Below are 26022 nucleotides of genomic sequence, written 5' to 3'. Positions count from 1 at the left end.
TATGGAAAATGTCCGATGGAGCTTACACACAGTCGGAATTTCCGACAGAAAGCTCCCATCGAACATTTTCTGTCAGAAAATCCGACCGTGTGTATGGGACATTAGGCTCCATGTACATGGAACGCTGGGGTAAACTCCTCTGAACAAACTTGAAACCAGCGTTTAGAAACACCTGTTTTGCAGTTTTACCCTCCCCAAGCTCAAAAAACATTGTTATGTAACTATTTCAGCCATTTTGACCAGAGTGTGTAGCAACAGCAGAGAAAGCAGCTGTATACTTGTATTTGCCTCTATTTCTGTTTTTTTTTTGCAATGGATCCCATAATGAGCATATGAGAGAAAATGCTCCTGACTCTTGATGAGGCTAGAATGACGTAGAAAATTGCATGCGAGGTCCAGCATCAGAGTTTGTCGCTATTGGACCCATCCATTGATTGCGCCGTGAATGTTAGTAGGATATTTTTCCAACATGTACGTACAGCTGCATACCTACCCCGACAATTTCTTAAATTTCACGCGCATGTCCATTGCCACATTTGACCTTCTACTAGAAAAAGTACAACCCAGTCTGACACGCATGGACACCAACATGCGGAAGAGTGTGTCACCAGAGGAACGTCTGTTAGTTACGATCAGGTATATGCATCTATTTATATATATATCTATAGATGTACAGATGTATTATTTTTGTTTTTCCTTTATTTTTTTGAAAAAATATATATTTTGTCTATTTTATGCAAATTTAAACATTAATTACATTTTTTATAATATATAAAAAATGTTGGCAATTTTTTTAAATTTTTGTAATAATTAAATATTAATCGATTAATATATTTATTGTATTTTTTTTCAGCTGTATATGGTATTATTTTTGTTTTTTAATTACTTTAAAAAAATATATATATTTTTTCTACTTTATGAAAATTTAAAAGTTAATTTTATTTTTTATAATATATCAAGTCGGGGGTCAAGCTCAATGGTGGGGTCATCTTGGTCAAATCTGAACATATGGGTCAAATTCCAATTAAAATTTGGATACAGCAATGGTAGTGTATTGCATTGCATTAAGGGCTATATATGGTCTATGAATCATCCCAAGTAATTAAAAAATTTTAAACAATTTAAAAAAAAAAAAAATTCATAATTTTTCCATCGTATTTTTCTCTTTTCAGGTCAAAAATATAGGGTGCCTTTAAAAACGCTTATAAACGAAAAGCCGTCTAAACGCTGGTGCCGCGTTTAATCACATTTGGTCTCTGAAACATGGAAATCTTCGGCGTCTGAACCCATTTTTTTTTTTTGCTTACAAAGAAACGCTGTTAAACGCAACTGCCTAGAAATGCCAATAAACGAGACGGAGTACATGGTCACATAGGATAACATTGAATGAGTTCAGGGGCAGTTGAAAAAAGCATTCAACTGCCTCTGAACGTACATTTAGCGGCGTCCCGTGTACATGGGGCCCTATGTCAGGGGTCACAGTGTTGGAGATCAGTTCTCTGTCCTGCTGTGACAGACAAAGAACAGGAGAGCTGGAGCAGCACGCTCTGATTCCTCTGCCTGTCTCTACCCTTGGCTAAGCTTAGAGTGGAAGGGAAGAGTTTTGTTAACCCAGCATGCTCTGCTTGTGTAGTGTAGTCACTGCACAGGTAGAGAGAGGGATGTAAGCTGTCAGCTCTTCTCTCTTTTGACAGGTCACACCTGGTGGGAATCTGCGGCAGTTTTCTGTATGGAGTCAAAAAGATGCTGTCGAGATTTCTTTATTGTCATGAGCCAGACAAAATTGCAATGATGGTCAGTTGACGTGTTTCACGCGAAAAGAATCGTGCTTGGTCACAACAATTGAAATGCTCACAATACAAGCTATTTAAAGGTGTATATCAAATCAAACACCTGTAGTTAAAGTGCAATCAACACAGCAATGCAAACAGCATCTCCCCATTCTGCCTAGTGACAGGGCACTAATCGCCTGCTCCCTGTCATCAGGAGCAGCGATCAGTGTCATGTCACTGCTTGCCCATCCCCCAGACAGTTAGAATCACTGCCCAGGACACACTTAATCCCTCCCTGCCCCCTAGTGGTTAACCCCTTCACTGCCAGTGACATTTTTACAGTAATCAATGCAATTTTATAGCATTGATCGCTGCATTAGGGGGCGGCACAGTGGTGTAGTGGTTAGCACTCTCACCTAGCAGTAAGAAGGGTCGCTGGTTCAAATCCCAACCACGACACTACCTGCCTGGAGTTTGCATGTTCTCCCTGTGCCTGCGTGGGTTTCCTCCGGGTACTCCGGTTTCCTCCCACAAATCCAAAGACATGCAGGTAGGCTAATTGGCTTCTGTCCAAAATTGGCCCTAGTATATGAATGGGGACCTTGGATTGTGGGCTCTTTGAGGGTAGGGACCGATGTGAGTGTGCAATGTACAGGGACAATTGTAGACACTCAGGTTGAACTGGATGGACTGGTGTCTTTATTCAACCTTACTAACTATGAAACTATGAAACTATTAATGCCAATGGTCCCAAAAATGTGTCAAAATTGTCCGATGTGTCTGCAATAATGTCGCGATAAAAATTGCTGATTGGCGCCATTACTAGTAAAAAAAATATATATATATTACTAAAAATGCCATTAAACTATCCTCTATTTTGTAGACGCTATAACTTTTGCACAAACCAATCAATAAATGCTTATTGCAATTTTTTTTTTTTTTACCAAAAATATGTAGAAGAATACATATTGGCCTAAACTGAGGAAAAAATTAGTTTTTTTATATCCTTTTTGGGGGATATTATAGCAAAAAGTAAAAGAAAAATGCATTTTTTTCAAAATTGTCGCTCTTTTTTTGTTTATAGCGCAAAAAATAAAAACCGCAGAGGTGATGAAATACCACCAAAAGAAAGCTCTATTTGTGGAGCAAAAAAGGACGCCAAGTTTGTTTGGGAACCACGCCGCACAACCGCGCAATTGTCAGTTAAAGCGATACAGTGCTGAATCGCAAAAAGTGCTCCGGTCTTTGGCCAGCTAAATAGTCAGTAAGCACCCCTTCCCCCCTCCTATGCCACATTTGGCATTCCATTCGTTTTGGGGGGGGGGGGGGGGAGTACCTAGACGCAGTGCCGAATCTCAAAAAGTGCCCTGGTCAGGAAGGGGGTAAATCCTTCCGGGGCTGAATTGGTGAATTGGTTAAAGACTTCCTAAAAATTGTTCAAGAATAAGAGGAAACAATGAGATGCTAAACCATATACATGATAGAAAAAATGCGCATACACATGAAATCCCAACAGCATCTTTTGGATTCAAGTGTGCGATCAATCTTTTCTTCTTTTCTCGATATTGCCTACAGTGATGAGCCGGGATTAGCACCTTCGACCGGGTGTGTCCATTTTTGCCCGAAGCAGTGTGTACACCCTTGTTCTGTTTTCTATATGGAGTACTGGCGCATTCCCTAATTAGGCTGTATTCGTTTCTATTTGACTCTAAAATAGAATCTGGCATGGGCGACACAGATAAATCTGAAATAGGTCTATCTGCTTAGTTAACCACTTAAGCCCCGGACCAATTTGCAGCCAAAGGACCAGGCCCCTTTTTGCGATTCAGCACTGCGTCCCTTTAACTGACAATTGCGCGGTCATGCGACGTGGCTCCCAAACAAAATTGGCGTCCTTTTTTTCCCACAAATAGAGCTTTCTTTTGGTGGTATTTGATCACCTCTGCGGTTTTTATTTTTTGCGCTATAAACAAAAATAGAACGACAATTTTGAAAAAAATTCAATATTTTTTACTTTTTGCTATAATAAATATCCCCCCGATCGGGTCCGCTGGTCCCGTGGTCATGGAGCACAGGACCAGGTCGGAGCGCTCCGCCGGTGGCGCGCTCCCGCCCCATGGCTGGGCACTTAAAGAATCACGTAGCGGTACGTGATTGAATGAATGAATGAAATACTTGTATAGCGCACAATGCGAACTGAATCGCCTCTAGGCGCTGTGGCGAGCTTTGATCATCTGCTAAAAGAGGAAGGTCTTGAGTTTTTTCCTAAAAGCCAGGTGATTTTCTTCCAGGCGGATGTTGATTGGTAGAGCATTCCATAGCCGAGGCCCTTGGACAGCGAATCTCCGATCACCCTTGGATTTATACCGGGCTTTGGGCACGAGGAGGAGGTTTTTGTTGGCTGATCGAAGACTGCGGTTTGGTGTGTAATGATTTATTTTCTCCATTAGGTATTGCGGAGCTTCTCTATGCACGCATTTGTGGGTGAGGCAAAGGGTCTTGAACGTGATCCGATTTTTTACGGTTAGCCAATGTAAGCTCCTCAGTGAAGGAGAGATGGATTCCCAGGGTTTTTTTCCTGTCATCAGCTTTGCCGCCGTGTTTTGGATCAGTTGTAATCGCGCAAGTTGATATTGTGGTAATCCTATGTAAAGCGAATTTGCTTAGTCCAGTCGTGAATTAATGATTGTTCCAACTACCATTGCTTTGCCATTCTTTGGGATAAAAGGGATGAGTCTGCGAAGCATGCGCAGCAGATGGTGAGATCCACTGACTACAGATCCTATTTGCGCATCCATTGACATTTGTGCATCTAAAATAACCCAGAGACTCTTCGCTTTGGTCTTTGGGAAGATAGTCTGCCCAAAGACGGTTGGTGGAGACCAGGAGGTTTTGGTTGCGGGCTTATGATTTGGGTGTAAGATAAGAAGCTCCGTCTTTGATTCGTTCAGCTGGAGGGAGTTAGTGGTCATCCAGTCCTCTATTGATTTGAGGCAGTTTTCAAGTTGTTGTTGGTGATCTTTTTTTCCATTGATCCGGAAATAAAGTTGCGTGTCGTCAGCGTAAGAGTGGAAGCAGAGATCTGAGCATCTGATGATTTGAAGGAGTGGGCGAATGTAAATGTTGAAGAGAACGGGTGACAACGGAGAGCCTTGAGGGACTCCGCAGGTGACTGCCCGAGTTTCGGAGAGGAATTTTCCTAGTTTCAATTGTGCCCAGCCGTGCCATTCTGCCGACGTATATCGGCGTGAGGCGGTCCTTAAGTGGTTAATGTGGCGCACGTGACCTCAGACAGTTTCCTGGTCCGATATAATATATATTTCCTAGCTGGTGTTTGCCCTTCAAATATGTAGAAAAAGACAACAATTTTCAAAGGTGTATTTACTTTTTTTTTTATATTATCCAAAGCTGTCCAGGACATCCTCATATCTTTCTTCTCAACATTGGATCAGCAAGACAACCAGGCAGCAGCCATCTTTTAAGCAGAGATCAGCAATGACAACCACTGTTTTCAGCACAGGTTTTAACATACACTTGTGCTTAGCAGGCCTTGGCTCTGTGATGCGGTGTGCCAAGTGCAATGTCGCCTGCAGCATCAGGGCTGTGCTTGCCAATGCAGATCGGTTCATTCTCATTGAACCTCCCTGCTAGTCAGAACATGGCAGATGAAACACAGTATGGATATGCAGCTGCATCCAGCGGATATGTCTTTTCCTTTTTGTGGGTTGTTTGGGTTGTGTCTGTTTAGCAATGTATCTAAGGATGAGTTTTTTTTTTGGTGACAGTAAAATGTCAACAAATCGCGAATGCTTAGAATTGCGGGATTTTGTGCAGGAAACCGGATATGTTAGGGGTTGTTTAAACAACCATTATCTCTCCCAGAGCATTTGTAGTACACATGAGGCTGCTATGCCCACTAAGCTTCGGTGACCCAGAAATAAAGATAATAAACATCAAACGGGCTCCATCTTTGTGGATCAGTGAATTCAAATCAGTTGATTATTACACTTAGATTATCATCACTAGGACTCTAAAATTATTTCCATGATGTTTAGCAGGGCTTAGGTTTTAGTAACTTGTATTAGCAGAAATATGGAGAATGACTTTTCTTATCTTCTCCTGAAAATGCTAGTTACCTGTCTGTCTCTGTTTTTTGTACTTTTTTGAGGAAATGACGGGAACAAGCATGAGCTCCTGATCTGCATGATTGCTCCAATTCAGTAATATTAAGGCTTCCGGATTAGCTAGGCAACTAGCAGTCTCAGAAGGGGAATTCAGCAATGGCACCCCCCATATTCTGTCATTACATGTTGCCTAAAATGTATACAAAACCATCTACATTTATTTTAAAATGCATTCAGGATTAAAAAATATTTTTGGGGGGGGAAGGAAGTAAATATTTATGAGTATTGTGTATGTTCATATCCAGCCAGCAGGTGGCGCTCTGATTAGCTGAGCTGGAGAGGCAGGTGGATGATTTCACAATGTCCCCCCCTCAGCTAATCATAGAAATACAAGGCCTCCAGTGAATGGCCTAGCAGCACTGAATCCAACACAATTTTGTTACGGGAATAAGACCACTGTGCTGTATACTGTATGTTGTTGATGCTGCATACAGTTTATCCACTTCAGCCCCGGACCATTTTGCTGGCCAAAGACCAGACCACTTTTTGCGATTTGGCACTGCTTCGTTTTAACTGACAATTGCGCGGTCGTGCGATGTGACTCCCAAACAAAATTGAAGTCCTTTTTTTCCCACAAATAGAGATTTCTTTTGGTGGTATTTGATCACCTCTGCGGTTTTTATTTTTTGCTCTATAAACAAAAATAGAGCGACAATTTTGAAAAAAAACGCATTATTTTTAACTTTTTGTTATAATAAATATCTCCCAAAAAGATAAAAAAACATTTTTTTCCCTCAGTTTAGGCCGATACGTATTCTTCTACATATTTTTGGTAAAAAATCGCAATAAGTGATTATTTGATTGGTTTGCGCAAAAGTTATAGCGTTTACAAAATAGGGGATAGTTTTATGACATTTTTATTAATAATTTTTTTTTTTTACTAGTAATGGCGGCGATCAGCGATTTTTATTGTGATTGCGACGTTATGGCGGACACATCGGACATTTTTGACACATTTTTGGGACCATTGTCATTTATACAGCAATCACTGCTATATAAATGCAGTGATTCCTGTGTAAATGACACTGGCAGTGAAGGGGTTAACCAGTGTGTTGCAGTGTAGGGGTTAAGTGTTCCTAGGGGTGTGTTACTAACTGTTGGGGGCTGGGCTTTAATTTAGTGAACATTGATCTCTGCTCCAATCACATGGAGTAGAGATCAGCGTCACTAGTTGCTAGGCAGAACGGGGACATGCTGTTTTCAACGCTATCTCTCCGTTCAGCTGCCCGGTGAGATGATCGCGGGTATGCCCGCGGTGATCGAGTCCGCGGGACCCGCGACCGGACTCATGGGGGTCCCGACCAGCATGCGAATATGCCGCCGGCGGCACGCTCGCGATGGCAGGGTGGCAAATTTAAAGGGACGTACAGGTACGCCCATTTGCGTGCCATTCTGCCGACGTACATCAGCGTGTGCTGGTCGGGAACCGGTTAAACAGCACTGACAACTGCTGCATTAATTGTAATGGAAATAGTTTGGGCCAGCTTGGTCCAAGCAAACAATTTAAGACCATAGTATCCCTGGATTTGGGCTCTAAAGTGGTTGTAAACCTTTGAAATGAAAGACGAACAAAGCTTATCCTTCTATAGTGTGTACTTGCCTCAATCCAAAACGCTTAAGCCCCGTACACACGAGAGGACTTATGTCCGACAGACTTCCGAAGGAGTTCTGCCGGAGTTCCGACAGAGTTCTGACGGACTTTCCGAATGAGCGGACTTGGCCACACACAATTACACCAAACTCCGACGGATTCGAACGTGATGACGTACGACTGGACTCGAATAAGGAAGTTCATAGCCAGTAGCCAATAGCTGTCCTAGCGTCGGTTTTAGTCCGTCGGAATAGCATACACACGAGCGAATTTTTCGGTAGGAACTGGGTCCGGCGGAGTTCCGTCGGAAAAATTTGAAGCATGTTCCATTTTCTAAAGTCCGTCAGACTTTTGCGAATCAAAAGTCCGTTGCAGCCCACACACGATCGAATAGTCTGACGGAATCATTCCGTCGGACTTTGGATGTTGAAAAGTCCGCTCGTGTGTACGCGGCATAAGTGCGATTTCTAGTTTTTTTTGTCCTTCCCCTGCTATCTGCATGGGTCACTTCTTATTAATCCCCACACCAAGCAATTGTGTGACACAGCCCCGCACCTTGTCTAGCACATAGAAGGTGATTAGCATATAGAATCTCATTGACAGTGATTGACTCAGCTGTGCATGTTTCCCTATGAGATTATGTAGAGGGAGTCTTTTCCCTCCACTCAGGTTTCTGATTACACTCAGCCCCCTGATCCCCACCCCCTGACACCCGAAGCTAAGAAATGTTGTGTAAACTGTGTACTTTGATTGGGAAAATGGTTGCAGATAAACAAGTACAACTTATGTTATAAGATTTGTTTTATCTGTGTGTGTCACCTGAGACTGGTCACTTCAATGAGTATATATAAAGGTTTATAAACATTTTAATGCAGCCCAATGAATAAACAAATGGGCTGCCAATACACCCTAACATGCTAAAAATCTCAGAGAAATGCAATACACTACCATCTGCTCCACACTCTGCAATGCAAATGCCTTGCTTCAGTGCGTTGGAATGTCATTCAAAATGAATACAGCATTGCATGTAAAATGGGTTACCACAATGTGGCATTTGCCTAATTTCAGTAATGCCTTTGAGACCGCATTAAGACCTTCTTGCTGTAAATTCTATTTTTTTTTTGCATTGGTACATGTCCCTCTGGCAGTGCCCACCATCCCATGCCTTATTTGACAGTGGTTGGCCTCTTAACTCTAAATATTGATAGAAGTTCATAACAGGATTCACTCCCAGAAAGACTGGAATAGGATTTCCTGCTAAGTTTGTGTTCACCAAATTTTAAACCAGATCCACCAAACTTTTGGCAGATTTGCCCATCCTTAACTATTATAAATGAAGTTTAGCTTTAGGCCTCATGTACACTGCTGCTGCTAAACAGACGTTTAGGAGCAGTTGGGCATTTTTTTCAACTGCCCCTGAACTCTCCTCTACTTTATCTTATCAGTACATGTACACAGGGTCGTTTATAGTCATTTCTAGGCAGTTGAGTTTAGAGGCTTTTTGTGGAACACAAAAAAATGGGTTCAGAAGCTCCGTTCAGAGGCATTTCAAGCGCTAAATGCGGTAACTCGCGCTTAGCCACGTTTCGTTTACAGGCGCTTTTCATTTTTGGCAATTTATTTTTAAATGCGAACACGGCAAAATGCAGCTAAACGCGGCAAAACGGTCGTTTTAAATGTGGGTTACTATATGTAAAGTTAAATCATTCAAGAGAGGTTCTAAAAACGTCATGAAGCCTTAAATGTATTTACAAAAAAAATTAAAAATTCACCAGCTAGCTAGCCAGCCAGCCAGATGATTTCTGTATGAAATCAAACAGCAATATACAGTTTTTAAATCTATTTTAAACGTACACATATATAAAAATACACTGTCTAAATTTGTCTTGGAATGTTCTCGGGCTCTGCTTACAGGCTTATTTAGTAAGACAATAAAAAGCAATGGCAGCAATTGGCACCTTCTGCTTTCAGGCCTCTGGAAAAATGTGCCAATTTTATTAAAAATGACCACTGTGGTAACAAGGGTCCATGAACTGCACACTGTCCTGCTTTTCAGCTTCCCACTACCTTTGTACATTGGTTGGTTAATGGGAACTGAGCTTATGTGTTGTCTTTAAAGGGGTTGTAAAGGTAAATAAATAAATAACAAACATGTCTACTTACCTACTCTGTGCAATGGAATCGCACAGAGCGGCGGGAACCTGCTCTTTTCGTGTCCCCCGCTGGCGTGCCCTGCCCCTCCTCTCTGGTCAGTGCCACCATTGGAAGCCGCTTTCCATGGGGGCACTTAGCCGTGCTCGCACCTGAGTCCCTCTGCTGCATCAATTGACACAGACAGCGACTCCTAGTGCCCCAGCAAAGCCAGCGAGAACTGGGTGTAAGGGGGGAAAAGATCTGCAGAAGTGCACAGCGCTTGTTTTAAATGAGGGCTCAGTTAAGCAATGGGGGGCTGAGGGGGCTATGCTGACACAATTTTTTTTTACCTTAATGCAAGGAATGAATTAAGGAAAAAAAAATGTTTAGACTTTACAACCCATTTAAGACCAGTTTCACACAGGCTTCAGCTTGTATAGAAGCAGTGTGAACAGCAAGCTTTGACAAAGCATTTTCAGAGCTTTCACCAACCTTTGTTGAAGCCCTTAAAGCACAATTCAGGTTCAATCGGTAAATTTTGAACACAAATCCTAATGGGAGTGCTGGTTGCCACTTTAAAGCCCAACTCCAGGCAATTTCTTTTCCAATGCAGTAGGGCTGTGCCTGTGCCTACTCACCTGATCCTCCAGAAGATGGCATTCCCCCATATCCAGCGGTGGACTGTTCCTGACGTCTTCAAATCCAGAGCAGGTTTATTGGCGTGATGACGTCAGCAACAGTCTAATGCACAAGACCTCTGGGCGGCGGGGGGGGGTAGGAGCCGAAGGGACCAGTCCTGCGCTGAGAGGGAGGATTGGGGGAGTATATCTCAGCTCTCCAAACCCCTAGACCAAAACGAGCTGTTAACCCAAGCAGTGCGGGCACAGCCCCACTACATGTTTAAAAAAAAATTGGCCAGAGTTCTACTTTAGGCAAGCTGCTAGCAGGCTTTTAACAAAATTCAAGAAGTGCTGAAACCTGCTAGCAGCTTGCTTAGAGTGACAATCAGCACACCCAATAGGTACTGTGTTCAACATTTACAAACTGGAGCTGAATAGTACGTTAAAAGCTTCAACAAAGCTGATGGCAACAGAGCGTGGTGGACCCAGTGGGGGAGACTTACCAAAATTGGTGCACACAGAAGCTGGTGCAGCTGTGCATAGTAACCAATCAGCTTCTAACTTCAACTTGTTTAATAAACAATAAAATCTGGAAGCGGAGTATGCACAGCTGCACCAGATTTTGTGTGCACCCGTTTTAGTAAATCTCCTCCACTTTGTCACCAGGGGCAGCAGCCCAATAACAGACAGGACAAATGCTAGAGTAGTGTATGTCCACAGACAGACGGTAATAGCAAATGGACAATCGCAGCATCAGGAGGCTGATGGTCAGAACACCAAATGATAAACAGATCTTAAACAGATGATACCAGCTGCATTAGTTTATCATCATAATGCTGTCAGTACTGGGTAAACGTGATGTTTGCAATGTGAAGCCTAAACTCTTGTTTACTGCTTTTGCAGGTAGAAGTCATACATACCGTAATTATTTTAGATAAATCAAAAAATATATAATTTATGGCACACAAAACTGGGCCAAAAAAGGAACAAGGAGCTGGGAGGAGAAATGGAGGGGATGGGAAACCAATATCTAAAAAAGTCCCAATTAATGTATATATATATCCAACATTCACTCAGTGTATATATACGCTGAAAAAAGTGGGAAACAAATAAACGGGGCACCACATCTCAGTGTAGAATTTACCATCAGTAAGTATAGGAATTAGAATTGCACTCACATTGATGTCGTTGATGAACTTTGCAGATGTCCATAGGATTATTTGATGTGCCTTTATCTATCTTTATATGTTAGTGCAATTTTAATTCCAATATATGTTGATAATAAAGTCAACACTTATATGGTGGTGCCTCCAGTTTTTTTGTTTTTATTAAATCTTTTTGCAGTAGATATTTTAGATTGAGCATTGGATGAAAGTGTGTGTCTTTCAGCTAGAACTGACTCTGAAAACTTTTGGTTTCTCTGATGCCTTTGAATACATTTAAGAGCATCACATTCAATAGGGCACCTGTGTCTAATATGAACTGATGTCATTTCTTTATTGCACTTTCAGTGATAACTTGATCAGGCTAATATTTTTTTCAAAGACAGGTTTACCAGTAGTGGTTACCATTTCAATCAATAAATCCTCTGAATGAACTCTAGACATTCATCAGTATCCTGCTCATCTTTGGACTGATGTATTTTAGTAAAAATAGGTATGCATGCTGTTATAATTTGATGCCGGTTTGGCCCGCAGGGACGAGTTCAAATTAAACTCAAATCTGGTCTATGGTGCCAAGTAACTGGAAAGGAAATTCTGTACAACATATGGGTTTACACAAGGACAAAGCAAATTACTAATTATGTAGATCAGTCTCAGATTGAATGGCTTCAAAATAATGTACACACAGCAAGATTTTAGGGCAGCCTGGACAAGAAATGATTCTGGTTGTTTGATTTATTAGGTCAGCTAATTTACATGTTGGTAGCCACCCTAACTACAGAATACAAAATGAGGAAAGCATATTATACATTTATTTTTCAGTGCCGGTTCACACAGGGGCGACTCAGATCCGACTTCAAGTCGCCCCAAGTCACCTCAGGTCGCACAACATGTAGAAATCAATGTAAGTGAATGAGAGCTGTCTTAATGCATGCTACTGAAGTCGCTCCGACTTCAGAAAAGGTTCCTGTACTACTTCAATCCGACTTGTAGGCAACTGGTACCCATTGATTTCAATGGAGGTCGCCTCCAAGTCGGATCTCTGTCTATACAGAGGCGACTCTCAGAGAATTATCAGCTCTCAAAAGGAGTTCCCCCCTGAGAGCTCATTCTCTGATTGGCCACGGCAAGTCGCCTGGCCTGGAGTAGTGTTGTAAGTCGCGTCCAAGTCACGTCAAGTCACATCAAGTCACGTCAGGTCAAGTCACGTCCAAGTTGCCTCCAAAAGTCGTGTTGCCCCTGTGTGAACCGAGCCTTAGGCAGGAGTCCTTCTTTAACATTTAACACAATACTTCAAGAAAAACTTGACATATATTAAAAACAATATAATATACTTGCAACAGGGGTATGAAATTTTATTTCAAAATTCCTTGTTCATCTAGTTGATTTGTGGAACTTCTGAGAATGTCATAACATGTGTTCATTTGATTGAGATTTCCCATAAGCCTTTTTATATTATACACTGTAAATAGCTGCACCATACAGCCTCAGCTAACTCTAATGTTCCATTTTTTGTTTACATTTTACCAACCACTAACTCTATAGAAAGCTATGCAAAATAAGCTGCTGAAAGTGTCTCTGCTTGCTCAAACTAGCATTTACACACACAGATATATACCTGATGGGGGGAGACAAGGATGTATCTCCAGAATGCTTTACTGGACTTAAAAATGTGTATACCCACTGTGAAGGACCACTTGGCATCCCTCTTGGGTGCTTCCATCAGTATACAGCTTCCTTCAGTCAGGAACCAGGTATTATAGCTGAATATTGCCCCCAAGGACTAGACAGCACTAGCTTAGGTGCAAACTGGAACTGACTTTATTGTAAACACACAGAATGTATACCACACAAAATCAGGAAAGAACTTCATTATATTATGCAAACTTTAAACAGTAAGATAATTAATATAGCTAGGGAAGAGCCAACAAAAACTTAAGTAGTAAGTTTATTAAACAGTAACTAATTAACAACTCGTCACCTAGACAAGCCTAGGTGACTCAATGGCCACCCAGACCATTTGGCACCAGTTCCCTAGTACGAAGACATAGGGCTGTCCAAATCTCTAAAAGGATTAGCAGACAGACAGAAACAATAGGTGACTCAATTAACAATCGGAATTCACACCCAGGAGGCACATAATAGGAAAGTTATACCATGAGAGAAAGACAGCTTAGTAAACAGATTATAGCAGGAGACCCCAGCAGCAGGTTGTTTTGAGATGATTATATTAACATCTAATCCCACAGTCTTGGAAGGGGTGAAGCATGTCATTGCTGGTTTGGGCACAAAAGCCCCACATCTGTATCCAGGTCCTAGGTTCCCAGAGCCTGTGTGTTTTGGGGGGACATGGGCCCGAATCCCAAGCAAGACCACTCCAAGGGTCCCCCAGGCATACACCTCCCATAAATAGAGCCCCCTCAAAGGCCAGGGACCATAGTCAGTAGGAAAGAGACTATCCTGCAGTCCTCTCCAAAAGCCCCTGTCCCGGTTCTGTCTGTCACACCTACCCTTCCATTTAAGATTAGAGCAGCTAAAAGATTATTTGGTTAAAGTGGACCTAATGTCCTCATGCCCGGCTTCCTCTCCTTTTTCTTTCTTTAAACTGGATATTTATAAACAGAAGCTATCCTGCAGATGTGCCAGAGGGCTCTGCCAGCAGCCATATCGCCACAGGTGCCATATTGGCATTGTTTAAGGCGGGAGAGAGTTAGCTGAGAAAACTGACAAAGGGGTAAAGGTTACCTCTTCAAGGTTACCGTGGCTTAATGCACTTTGCATAACCTAATTTTTCTTCCCACCGTCCTTCTGAAATGTACTAATATATGGGTTTATTCACATCTATCTGCATTATTTAGCTTCTCAAACTCAAACAGCATTTAAACTTGAGGAACTGAGCTATTTATACCTTAGAATGCACAGCATGGCGCACCAGGAGTCCCTCAAGGCCACCTCAATAATACTCAGAAAGATCAGTTTGAATACAGTGGAGTCTTTTGCACAAGCTGTTCAGGAAAAGTGACAGAGACAGGAGTTGTGTCACACTATAACACTTTACTTGAATAAAATATTAAAAGAAATATTAAAAGAAGAAGATAATAAAAGGTAACAGTCGGAAGCATGCATGAGTGTTAGGCCTCTTTCACACCGACGTCCCGTTCAGGCCCGCCTGTCAGTTTTTTAGGCGGACCTGAACGGGTGCTCCATAGAGGTCTATGGAGCGTCGGATGTCAGCGGTGACATGTCCGCTGACATCCGACCCGCTCCGATCCGAAAAAGTGTAACGGAGGAAAAAGCTATTTTTCCATCCGTCTGCGGATCGGATCGGATGACGACGGGCACTGCGGTCCGTCGTCATCCGATCTCCCATAGGGGAGAGCGGCGCTGTGACAGGTCCGTCCCTGCGCAGTGTGCAGAGACGGAGCTGTCATCTCCCTGCTCAGCGGGGATCGGCGGAGTGATCCCCGCTGAGCAAACGGACATCCACGGGGCGGATCAGAACTGATCCGCCCCGTGTGAAAGGACCCTTATAGTTTGTTATAACCCCTGTCACTGTGTCTTTTACTGGACAGCTTGGTCTGCATGTACATGTGGAGAAAATTATAAGCAAATGCATGTGAAATTTAAAAAAAATACTTAACCTATAGCATATTATTATTATTATTATTATTATTATTATAGTATTACTCAAATATAGTGGTTCAAATGCAATAGTTTTTGTGACAGTAGGAATTGAAATGTAATGTCCATGCATCTCTTTAGCTCTACAGCGGGGAAAATAATTATTTGATCCCCTGCAGATTTTGTAAGTTTGCCCGCCTACAAAGAAATGAAGGGTCTATAATTTTTATCATAGGTGTATTTTAAAAGGTAGAGACAGAATATCAACCAAAAATACAGAAAAAAAAAAAACACATGATACAAATGCTATAAATTGAGTTGCAGTTCAGTGAGTAAAATACGTATTTGATCCCCAAGCAAAACATGACTTAGTACTGTACTTACTGGAGAAACCCTTGTTGGCAAGAAGTTTCTTGTAGTTGGTTACCTTGTTTGCATACATATCTGGAGGGATTTTGGTCTTCTCTTTACAGACCTTCTCTAAATCCTTAAGGTTTCTTGGCTGTCACTTGGCAACTCTAAAGTTTCAGCTCCCTCCATAAATGATCTATAGGATTAGGGTCTGGAGACTGGCTAGGCCACTCCATGACCTTAATGTGCTTCTTCTTGAGCCACTGCTTTGTTGCCTTGGTGGTATTTTTTGGATCATTGTCATGCTGGAAGACCCATCCACGACCCATCTTCAGTGTTCTAGCTGAGGGAAGAAGGTTCTCATGCAAGATTTTACACTACATGGCCTAGTCTTCAATGCGGCAAAGTCAGCCTGTACCTTTAGCAGAGAAACAGCCCCAAAGCATAATGTTTCCACCTCTGTGCTTGACTATGGGGATGGTGTTCTTAGGGTTATAGTCAGCATTTCTCTTCCCCCAAACGCGGCAAGTCCAGTTAATGCTAAAGAGCTAAATTTTGGTCTCATTTGACCACAGCGCTTTCTCCCAGTCCTTCTCTGAATCATTTACATGTTCATTGGCAAACTTCAGACGGGCCTGTTCATGTGCCTTCTTGAGGGCCCTGCAGGATTTCAATCCATGATGGCGTATTGTGTTACTTATGGTTTGCTTGGTAACTGTGGTCCCAATTGCCTTGAAATCATCGACAAGCTCCTCTTGTGTAGTTCTAGGCTGATCCCTCACTTTACTTATGATCATCCCCTTACCCCATGAGGCGACCAAGACCGAGAGCAATTGATGGTTATTTAATAATCATTCTAACAGTGATCTCCTTCTCGCCAAGCTTCATGCTGATGCTCTTGCAGCCCATTCCAGCCTTGTGCAGGTCTACAATCTTGTCCCTGTCCTCCTTTTGACAGCTCTTGAGGTTTGAATGGAGGAAAGAAATTCCGTGGACAGGTGTCTTTTCTACATATTACGAGTTGTCTGACCTTCTTAAATTTACAGAACTATTTTTGGGTAGATCAAGTACCTGATTTAGTCACATAACTGCAACTTAATTTATAACACTTGTATCGTGTTTTTACTGGATTTTTGGTTGATATTCTGTCTCTATCATTTAAAATACACCTATGATAAAAATGATAGACCCTTCATTTCTTTTTAAGTGGGCAACCAAAATCTGCAGGGGTCAAATAATTATTTTTGCCACTGTATAACTTCCTCCCTCTCTGCAGCACAGTAAAAGTTCTGAATGGCCTATGATCTGAATGGTTACTGTGAGAAAGATCTAATGCCGTGTACACACGACCGGACTTTTTGACAGCAATGGTCCGACAGAACGAGTCCATCGGACAATTCAATCTTGTGTGGGCTCCATCGGACTTTTGCTTGGCAAAAATCCGGCAGACTTTAAAAATAGAACATATTTTAAATTTTTCTGCCGGACCAAGAAATCCGCTCGTGTGTATGCTAGTCCGACGGAGAAAAAACCGACGCTAGGGCAGCTATTGGCTACTGGCTATGAACTTCCTTATTCTAGTCCGGTTGTACATCATCACGTTCGAATCCGTCAGACTTTGTTGTGATTGTGTGTGGCCAAGTCCGTTCATTCGGAAAGTCCGTCGGAACTCCGCCGAAAGTCCGTCGGAAAGACCGTCGGACCTAGTCCCTCGAAAAGTCCGGTCGTGTTTATGTGGCATTACTGGCATTTTTACACCAGACTTTCAGTAGGTGAGAGGCAGAAAGGAGCCTTTAGTTTGTGTTTCATTATCACAAGTGCAGAGAGAGGCACCCAAACTGATGAGAGACATGAAGGACCTTAGCAATGAGGAAATACTATATTAGCTAAACTGAATTTATTCTCTCTTGTGAAGAGGCAATTAAGGGGGGATATGATCACCATGTAAAAATACATAGGTGTTCCATATTGTAAACTTGGCAAACTAGGTGCATTATTCACCCTAAAAGGTCATAAAAGAGGACAAAGAGGCACTTTATGTCAGGAGGAAAAGAGATTTAACCTCCAGGTACAGAAAGGCTTCTTCACAGTAAGAGCTGTGAAAATATGGAAAAGACTCCCTTAAGAACTAGTTCTGGCCAGCTCAGTAAATTGTTTTAAAAATGAGCTTGATGCATTCCTAAATGCACAAAATATAACTGTATATTAACATTTATAGGTAATAGCACCAGAGATTTTTGATCCAGGGAATATCCAATTGCCTTTTGGGGAGCAGGAAGACTTTTACCGCTGCTAGAGCAAATTGGACCATAAATTATACATTTTTGGGGTTCTTTTTTGCTTTTTTATCAACTGTAAATATAGGGTTCTGTATATGGGGGGGTTTCTATGTTGACTGGAAAATGCGTCTTAGGTAAAATATTGCTTATTAAAATGCTCATCAAATATTGCACGGAAATACTTTCCATGCGGCAGAAACACAGCAAATTTAAGGAGCTTTTAAAAATGGTTTTCCTAGTAGTTAGAAAAACACTTCCAGAAAGGACCTTCATAGAATCCAAGCTATTTTCAGCAAATGTTTAATCCCCTCTTGAGACAGATTAAGGACAAATGCTGTAACTTTGAATTCTGTGATTTTCATTATTCTGTGGAGCCTTATGGAATGTTCTTACCATGAAAGATGATAGTATGTTCCTTAAGAAAACACTACATGCAAAAATTGTTTGCTATGTTAAAATCTTTTCCTCTAGAAAAAAAAAAAAGAAGAAAGAAACGTTTGCCAGCCTTACCTTGTCTCAGACGAGTGGGCTGAGTGACTGCAACCCCATCAATAGAACAAGGGTTCCCACATGGGTAAAGGGTGAGTGTGTGACATTTATTCTCAATGTAGCAATGTGTAGCAGCAATACCAGGGCCCTGTATGGTAATGTCCTTGGATGCATGGCCTAACGTGGTCCTCCCTGTGGTAAATGGAAAGACGTTACAATACATAAAAGCAAAAATTTATCTGTGTTTGGTAATGTTCTTCAATGTATTTCGCACTTAACGCAGTTGTCACTAATCTACACTAAATGGAAATAAATCTAGCCAAAACTTTTTACAAAATCCAGCTCGCTATTAGGTCCATTCAGCATGCATTTCAGTTCCATTTTTGGCCTACAGCCACCTTTTTCTGATCTCCATTTGACCTCCTTTAGGCCTGGTGCTCACAGGCAGAATAAAAACACCATATTTAGATATATTTATTTAAAAAAATATATATTTCAAAAATTTTTATGCATCTGAATGCAGCTCTGTTTCAGCCAATGTGTCCTTGCATATGGTAGCCAGGCATGTACTGGCCATCGGGACTACAGGGAGTTTCCCGATGGGCCGATGGCTCAGTGGGCCACTCTGATGTAAGGGGGCTGGTGATGGGCCACTCCTGATGTAAGGGAGCTGGTGATGGGCCACTCTGATGTAAGGGGGCTGGTGATGGGACACTCTGATGTAAGGGGGCTAGTGATGGGACACTCTGATGTAAGGGGGCTGGTGATGGGACACTCTGATGTAAGGGGGCTGCTGATGGGACATTCTGATGTAAGGGGGCTGCTGATGGGACACTCTGATGTAAGGGGGTGCTGATGGGACACTCTGATGTAAGGGGGCTGGTAATGGGACACTCTCATGTAAGTGGGCTGCTGATGGGACGCTCAAAAAGTAAGTGGGCCGGTCTGGATGAAGTCCAGGGCCAAATTTCTGTCCCAGTCCAGCCCTGATGGTAGCATTTATATTAGTATTTAGAGCAGCATTCAGGGGCACAGAAAATGCCTCAAACTTGCATTCAGAGAGAAGCTTACAGGTATAATTTATGCACTTTCACTTGCAAATGCATTCCAGTGTTGTATTCTATATGCTTTCTCTATATGAGCTTCTAAATGCCATGTGCCTAAAAACCTGTGTAATTACACGGCGAAATAAGCATTTATTACGTTGGATTTTTCTGCCAGCTCCTGGCATAAGGATGCATTGTACAAAGGAATATTTTAATATGCACATGGGCATGAGGCATTAAGCTGCCTCAAACTGCTTCAAGCTGCTTTTTCATTTCCATTGACTTGTATTCATAGAAAAAAGCAGTTCTGAATCTAGAGTGGAGAAAATTCTGTCAACACAGGCCTTTAGAGAAAAACATTCATAATTAGTCCGTTAATGGGTTAGGTAAAAAAAATGGTAATGTCTGAGAGCTGTTGAAATCCACAGCTTAGATGAGAGAAATTGTTTATGGGACACTGATTACCTGGATGAGCCGCAAAGCCCTGGATGCACCGCAAAGGTGGACTTGGTGAAGTGGTGAGTAAAAAAGCAATGGATAAAACTACCTGTATCACATCTCGTTTTGTGCCTAAAGGTTTTTTAAAAGTGCAGAAAATATATTTGAAAAAAGGGTTTAACCAAAAAAAAAGTCCCTATTTTTTAATAATAATCATTTTAATAAATAAGATTTGAAGACCCTGAATCAACATTACAAATCGTTGTTTTTTAAAAAAAAAACTTTGGGTCATTTTAACATGTTGCATGTGTGTAAGTGATTTAATATCTTAGCCCTTGTACACACGGTCGGAGATTCCAACAGAATGTGTCCGATCGGACCGTATTGTTGGATAATTTCGACTGTGTGTGGTCTCCATTGGACTGTTTCCGTCGGTAATATCCGACGGACCAAGTTTTCCAACTTGTCTATAAAATTTTCCGACAACATGCTCCGATCGGACATACTCCGATCATGTGTAGCCTACTCCGACGGACAAAGTGCCACGCATGCTCAGATCAAATTCCTAGACCAAAGCTATTGGCTACTAGCCTGAACGTAGTCCCGTTGTAACGAAATAACGTCATCACGCTATGTGCAATCAAATTTTCCGACAGCTTTGTCTGACCGTGTGTATGCAACAGTTTCGGAAAAAATCCGTTGGACAAAATCCGTCGGACAAAATCCAACGGATTTGGTTGTCAGAATGTTCGACTGTGTGTACAAGGGCTTACAGTTAGCAGATGGGATCCACTAGGTTTTTACCTTTTCTTCATCAATAAGGACAGCCTGACATTTACATCGAAACACCTGATAACAGGATATACTACATACCAACGAGAAAATAATGTGATGCTTGCTTTACTTAAAGTTGAGCGAGATAGAACATGGCGACGAAAAATTCATTTGTTTATAAATACCTTCTTCCAATGGTAGTAGAGTGATTGCTGTGCTCAGTCTCCCACTCCCAAGACTCACGAGATGTGGTTTCTCTGTGTGCACCTTCAGAACTTTTCCTGTGTCTATAAGATCTAGTGGGGTGCTCTGCATGTAACACAAAGTAAAATACCTTACTACATGGTACAAAGTAATAACACAAGTATAATCGCTGTCTAATAGTAGTGCATGTACTGTAAATCAATTGGACTTGCTGATTCTGCTTGAAAATGTTTTACCACAAACCAAACAGGTTCTTCAAGAGGAAGTAAACCCTGATGGATTTACTTCCTCTTTTTTTCCCTGCAAAGGTAAAGCATAATGGACTACTATGCATCGCATAGTAGCTCATTATGTGTCACTTACCTGACACAGGAGCCAGCGAAGTCGCCGCTGTCCCCTGTAGTCCGCCGCATCCATGTTGCTTGTGGCGTCTCGCAGCTCCGACGAATCACAGCTGCGCAACCGCGATGACGTCACTCCCGCGCATGCGCACGGGAGTCGCGCCTCGCAGCTCCGCCGCTGTCATACGGCGAAGCCGCGATGACGTCACTCCCGCGCATGCGCACGGGAGTCGACAAATTTGGCAAATCCATTCTTGGATTTGCCGCATTTAGTGCGCCTGCGCGCCGCTGTCTACGGCGCATGCGCCGTAGACAGCGGTGCCCATTTTCGGGCAAATATCTCCTAAACCATATAGGTTTAGGAGATATTGCTTGGACCTACAGGTAAGCCTTAATCTAGGCTTACCTATAGGTCCAAGTTGTTTGGAAGGGTTTACTTCCTCTTTCAGTTCATCTGATTGCTGGTATTCCCAGCATTTAATGTCCTGCACAAGAACCATGAACTGCAGAAACTTGACTGGATTTGAGGCTCTGCAACATCAGTCCTACATTGGTCCTACATTGGTCCTACATCCATCCAACTTTCATGAACAGGATACTACTTTGATCCAACTTTTTAGATAGTTTTGATTGGTCAAGGACAAGTTGTACTAACACACAATGGGAGGGGCTACAGCAGTGGGCAGGAAATAACACAATGTCGGATGCCAAAGTCGGATGGTTAGGACAAGGATCCGACTTTGATCCTACTTCAGTGATAGTCACTGGGCCGAAATAGGATCAAAGTCAGACCAAAGTAGTACAGGGACCATTTTCACAGTCGGACTGACTTGTGTCGGACCAGTTAATATGGCTCCCATAGGGAAACATTGATTTTCACACATCATGCGACATGAGCTGCCAATGTCGGAGCATTTGTCGTACCAGTGTGAACCCGGCCTCACGGTGAAACATCAATAATTAGCAAGTCCACTTTTCTTATATACTTTCTTTATACTGTAAATCACATAACCTGAATGCCTGAAAAAAAATGTTACAGAATAAAATTAAAAAGAAGAAACTGATTTGTTACTTTTTGCATTGGTAAAATGATTAATTGCATAAAATAATTCTAAGCCCTGGTTCACACCAGCGTAATTTTTCACGCGATTTGACAATTAAAAATCGCATGACAAGTCACACCCCATTGCCGACAATGGAAACGTTCAAATCATTGCGACTCAAGTTGCATTGACTTTGAAAACAGTTCCTGCACTACTTTTTTTTTATTCCATTGCAACTTGCATTGACTTCTTTTAAATGAAATTGCAAGCCGCAATGAAATGGCACAGCAAAAGTGCACTGATTGTGCAGCTTTGAAGCCGCGCTGAAGTAGTACAATTTCAAAGCTGCACTAGTGTGAACCAGGGCTAGCAGCATATATTTTTTGTTGTAGTAGCCAGACCTGGTCTACTAAATGAATACAGATGGACAAGAAAAAGGCTCAAATGCCCAAAATAGTGTAATCTGTACATTTTAAATGGCATCAACATTATATCTACATTATAGTCTTACCATATCATACAAGTCATTGAAAAGTGCATATTGAGCTGAAAACTATAACACAACCCTGGCCACCATAACATATTTGGCACAGGGTCTACATACTGCAACACTTTGGATTCTAGATAAGACACGTCAGAGATTGTAAAAATTGTGTGTTGCGCCATTAGACATGAGTAGCAATAGTTCACAAAGAATATGGGGCTCCCTAAATGAAACAATAGATGTGAATAGCGGTGTCCCATCACTGCAGCCTTTTTTTCTTTTTATGGTCTAAGTGCTCAAGAATTAAAAGGAAAGACAAACATTGGACCCTATTGTTATGACAGTACCTACAGTTGGCTATGCATTGATCATTTTTTTGATCATCCGGGGTACTGATCGTAAAAACTGAATGGATTGCTCTATCCACACATTCAAAGTGGATACGGTAATCCTCCCCGATGCGCTATTGTATTCTGACAGTGGGAACTCCTCCTTATTGGACAAAAATGTAACAATCCCATTCGGGAAGAGTCCATCATCAAATCAACTCTTCTCAAACAGGAACTGTCAATAGATGGTTTGAAATTGGGCCAATAGATGGATTGAAATTGGGCCAATAGATGGTTTGAAATTGGGCCAATAGATGGATTGAAATTGGGTCAGTCTGCTGAACTGGCTGAATTTTGATCTATATTTGACCAGCTTATGAGATTTTGAAGGTATGCACATTTGTGACGAGCCCTGAATTTCATAAGTTGTGTTTAAATCATAAAAGAAAAGTTAATGCACATATTTCATTTTCAATTCAATTAAAATGCCCTTGGGATATTACTGTTTATATAGCAAAGAAAACGAGAGTCATATAAAATCCAAGCTTCCTTTCATAGCTCCGTTAACAAGACATATGTTCTCCAGATAAAGCCGGCTAGCTCAGATTAATAACTAACACATTCAACTGCTAGAATAAACTTTATACATAGATGGCGATCTCTTGTAGTGCATAGAGAGGTGCATAGAGGTTGTAGAACAAAATCACAGGGCACTGTGAGGGACATTTATCAAGCAAATCAGTGATTAATTTAGAATTGCTTGTGTTGCAAATCAGACCTCCTCTCATTTAGCAAAGTGTATGCAAAATTTTTTTTTTTTGTAGTTGTGAACTCCGCACTAACAATCAGGCAGTGAACTTTTTCAAAGGTGTGCAACATATTTAGAACTGTAGAAGAGACAGATTTAGGCTCAAAATATATGTACAAATAAAATGTAAACGTAAAATCAAAAACTATAATAATGCATCCCTTTGTCTCTCACAATTGATATAAGGTAGGCTTTTTTGCTAATGCATGAATGAAATCCCAGACTAAAACTGGCCATACATTATAGAATTTCGATCAGTAGGTGTCCATGTTGCACCCCTCTCATCCGGCATCCCTCGACTGAAAAATCAAAAGACCTGGACAGAAACTTGTTAGCCAAAAAGCATTTGCAATCAAACAGATGCAGTAGCTGTTTGGGTATTTTGACAACCATTGGGGTACATACAGTAGGCACAATGGGAAATTTGTCCATCTGTGCTTTATAGTACAGGCTGAATAAAAAAAACTGTCGGTGTATGGCCAGCTTAAATACCTGATGATCCTGACCATCCCCCTCATAGTATATTGCTTCCTAATGTTTCCTGGCTAGGGGATGAGCGGATATGCCTTTTGTGGCTGATGGCGGGTGCAGCTATTTGTGACAGTTTGTATAAATAAGAGGGCCAGTATGGTGGCCCGTAATTATGGGAGGAGCCCGGAGGGTATATAATCAGACCACCCACAACGGTCTGTGTCGGTTCCAGTGCAAGGTACTGCACATCAAGGGGCTGACTCTTCTCAGCTCCCTCACGGTCGTCTATCTGTGTGTCCAATCGTAGGTGCACTTCGGCTTCTTCATTCGTGGTCTTCGTCGGCGGTTCCCGCTCATGGTCGCAGATAAGTAGTATCCGAATCTTTTCATATCATGTGCAAACTTGCGGCTTATCGTGCTTACTATCCTGCACCCCTTTTGCAAAACCTACCTCTGAGTTGTTGACACTCATGTCCCGACGTTGTTCGGCACAGCCGAGTCGCTATCAGTTGTTCCTCGTTATCACTCGCCATAGGCTTCACTGGTTATAAAATTCACTATTCTCATCCTTTTTTGAGATAAACAGGTATTGTTTGTATGGGTTTCTGTGGCTGATTGAGGTGTAATTAAACCCACCTGATGTCTTACCTGCACTTGACTAGCCTGGGGGGATGGGTGGTTGATAGGTGTTTGGTTTCACAGTAAGGAAGGGCATACACTCTACAACCAATTCGTATCAGATACTCCTTACTGCCAATTTATATCAGATTCATCTCATACATTTTTGAGCTGATTCGTGTCAAATGCATTGCAGAGGCTGACTCTGCCAACTCACTGCATGTCCACGTAGTTGTACCTTCGAGATCGGTCGTTACATAGTTACATAGTTAGTCAGGTTGAAAAAAGACACAAGTCCATCCAGTTTGAGTCGTATATCTTCATTGATTGTCCCACGCTCGGACCGCTACACACTCGCTGTCGCAGGTAGGACTTTGTTGTTACCGCTCTTCTAAACTCCAATAGTTACCTTATCATGTTCGTTTTGCAAAGTCGCACTTATGCCCCCGTAAGTCTATGTCATCTTTCATGTATTTCATCCTTTCTACCCAACGCGGGTTTACTCGAGCCGATCACTTCACGGTCGATGCGGTCAAATCCGACATTCAAGCCCCTTACTCACCTCGCATCTACGGCCGATTCGAAATCTAGTCGCAACTTCGCTTCTATGTTTCGGATCCTCGGCAATCACAAGCCCCTTCAACCGTCATCACCATTTAGTTGATTCGAACCCAGCCATATCATCGGCAATACGGTCAGATCTGTTAATACGAGCCCCGTAGTCACCTCATATCTACGGCCGATTTGAAATCTAGTCGCAACTTCGCTTCTATGTTTCGGATCCTTGGCAGTCACAAGCCCCTTCAACCGCCATCACCATTTAGTCGATTCAAACCCAGCCATATCATCTGCAACACGGGCAGATCTGTCATACGAGCCCTGTAGTCACCTCGCATCTACGGCCGGTTCGAATCTAGTCGCAACTTCGCTTCTATGTTTCGGATCATTGACAATCACCAGCCCCTTCAACCACCATCACAATTCAATCAATCCGAACCCAGCCATATCCTCAGCGATACGGTCGGATCCCATATACGAGCCTCTCAGTCGCATCTACGGAGGATTCGAGTTTAGTCGCAGCGTCGGCGCAACGATTCCAGTCCTTGCCAAACGCAACTCTAACAACCAAGCCGAATCCTGTTGCATCACCGACTCAAATGAGTCAAATCTTTCGCAGACTATTCCATAGCTATAGCCCAGTTCAAACTAGTCACATCGACTGTACGAATTCAGCAGTACTTACATTTGACCTTCTCAGTCTAT

At 42.1% G+C, this 26022-nt stretch overlaps 1 protein-coding gene across 17 annotated transcripts in view; it reads right to left on the bottom strand.

The window, feature by feature from the left end:
* The window catches only part of PHLDB1 (pleckstrin homology like domain family B member 1), a 198451-nt gene that overhangs the window by 101683 nt on the left and 70746 nt on the right, over positions 1-26022 (bottom strand). For 16 of the 17 annotated variants that reach the window (XM_077456846.1, XM_077456832.1, XM_077456830.1 and 13 more), the window contains exons 3-4: positions 20647-20770; positions 18225-18395 (exon numbers count right to left, since the gene is read on the bottom strand). In XM_077456846.1, coding sequence (XP_077312972.1) covers positions 18225-18395; positions 20647-20770 — 295 coding nt within the window. Of the gene's footprint in view, positions 1-18224; positions 18396-20646; positions 20777-26022 lie in introns of those variants that run through there. The other variant, XM_077456841.1, reaches the window with a different exon arrangement.

Source organism: Lithobates pipiens, unplaced genomic scaffold (genome assembly GCF_037356315.1).
Source record: "Lithobates pipiens isolate NorthernLeopardFrog02 unplaced genomic scaffold, aLitPip1_a1.2 Scaffold_27, whole genome shotgun sequence".
Classification (NCBI taxonomy): domain Eukaryota; kingdom Metazoa; phylum Chordata; class Amphibia; order Anura; family Ranidae; genus Lithobates; species Lithobates pipiens.
The sequence above is the reverse complement of the archived record's forward strand: the minus strand, read 5'-3'. Positions and strand labels throughout refer to the sequence as shown.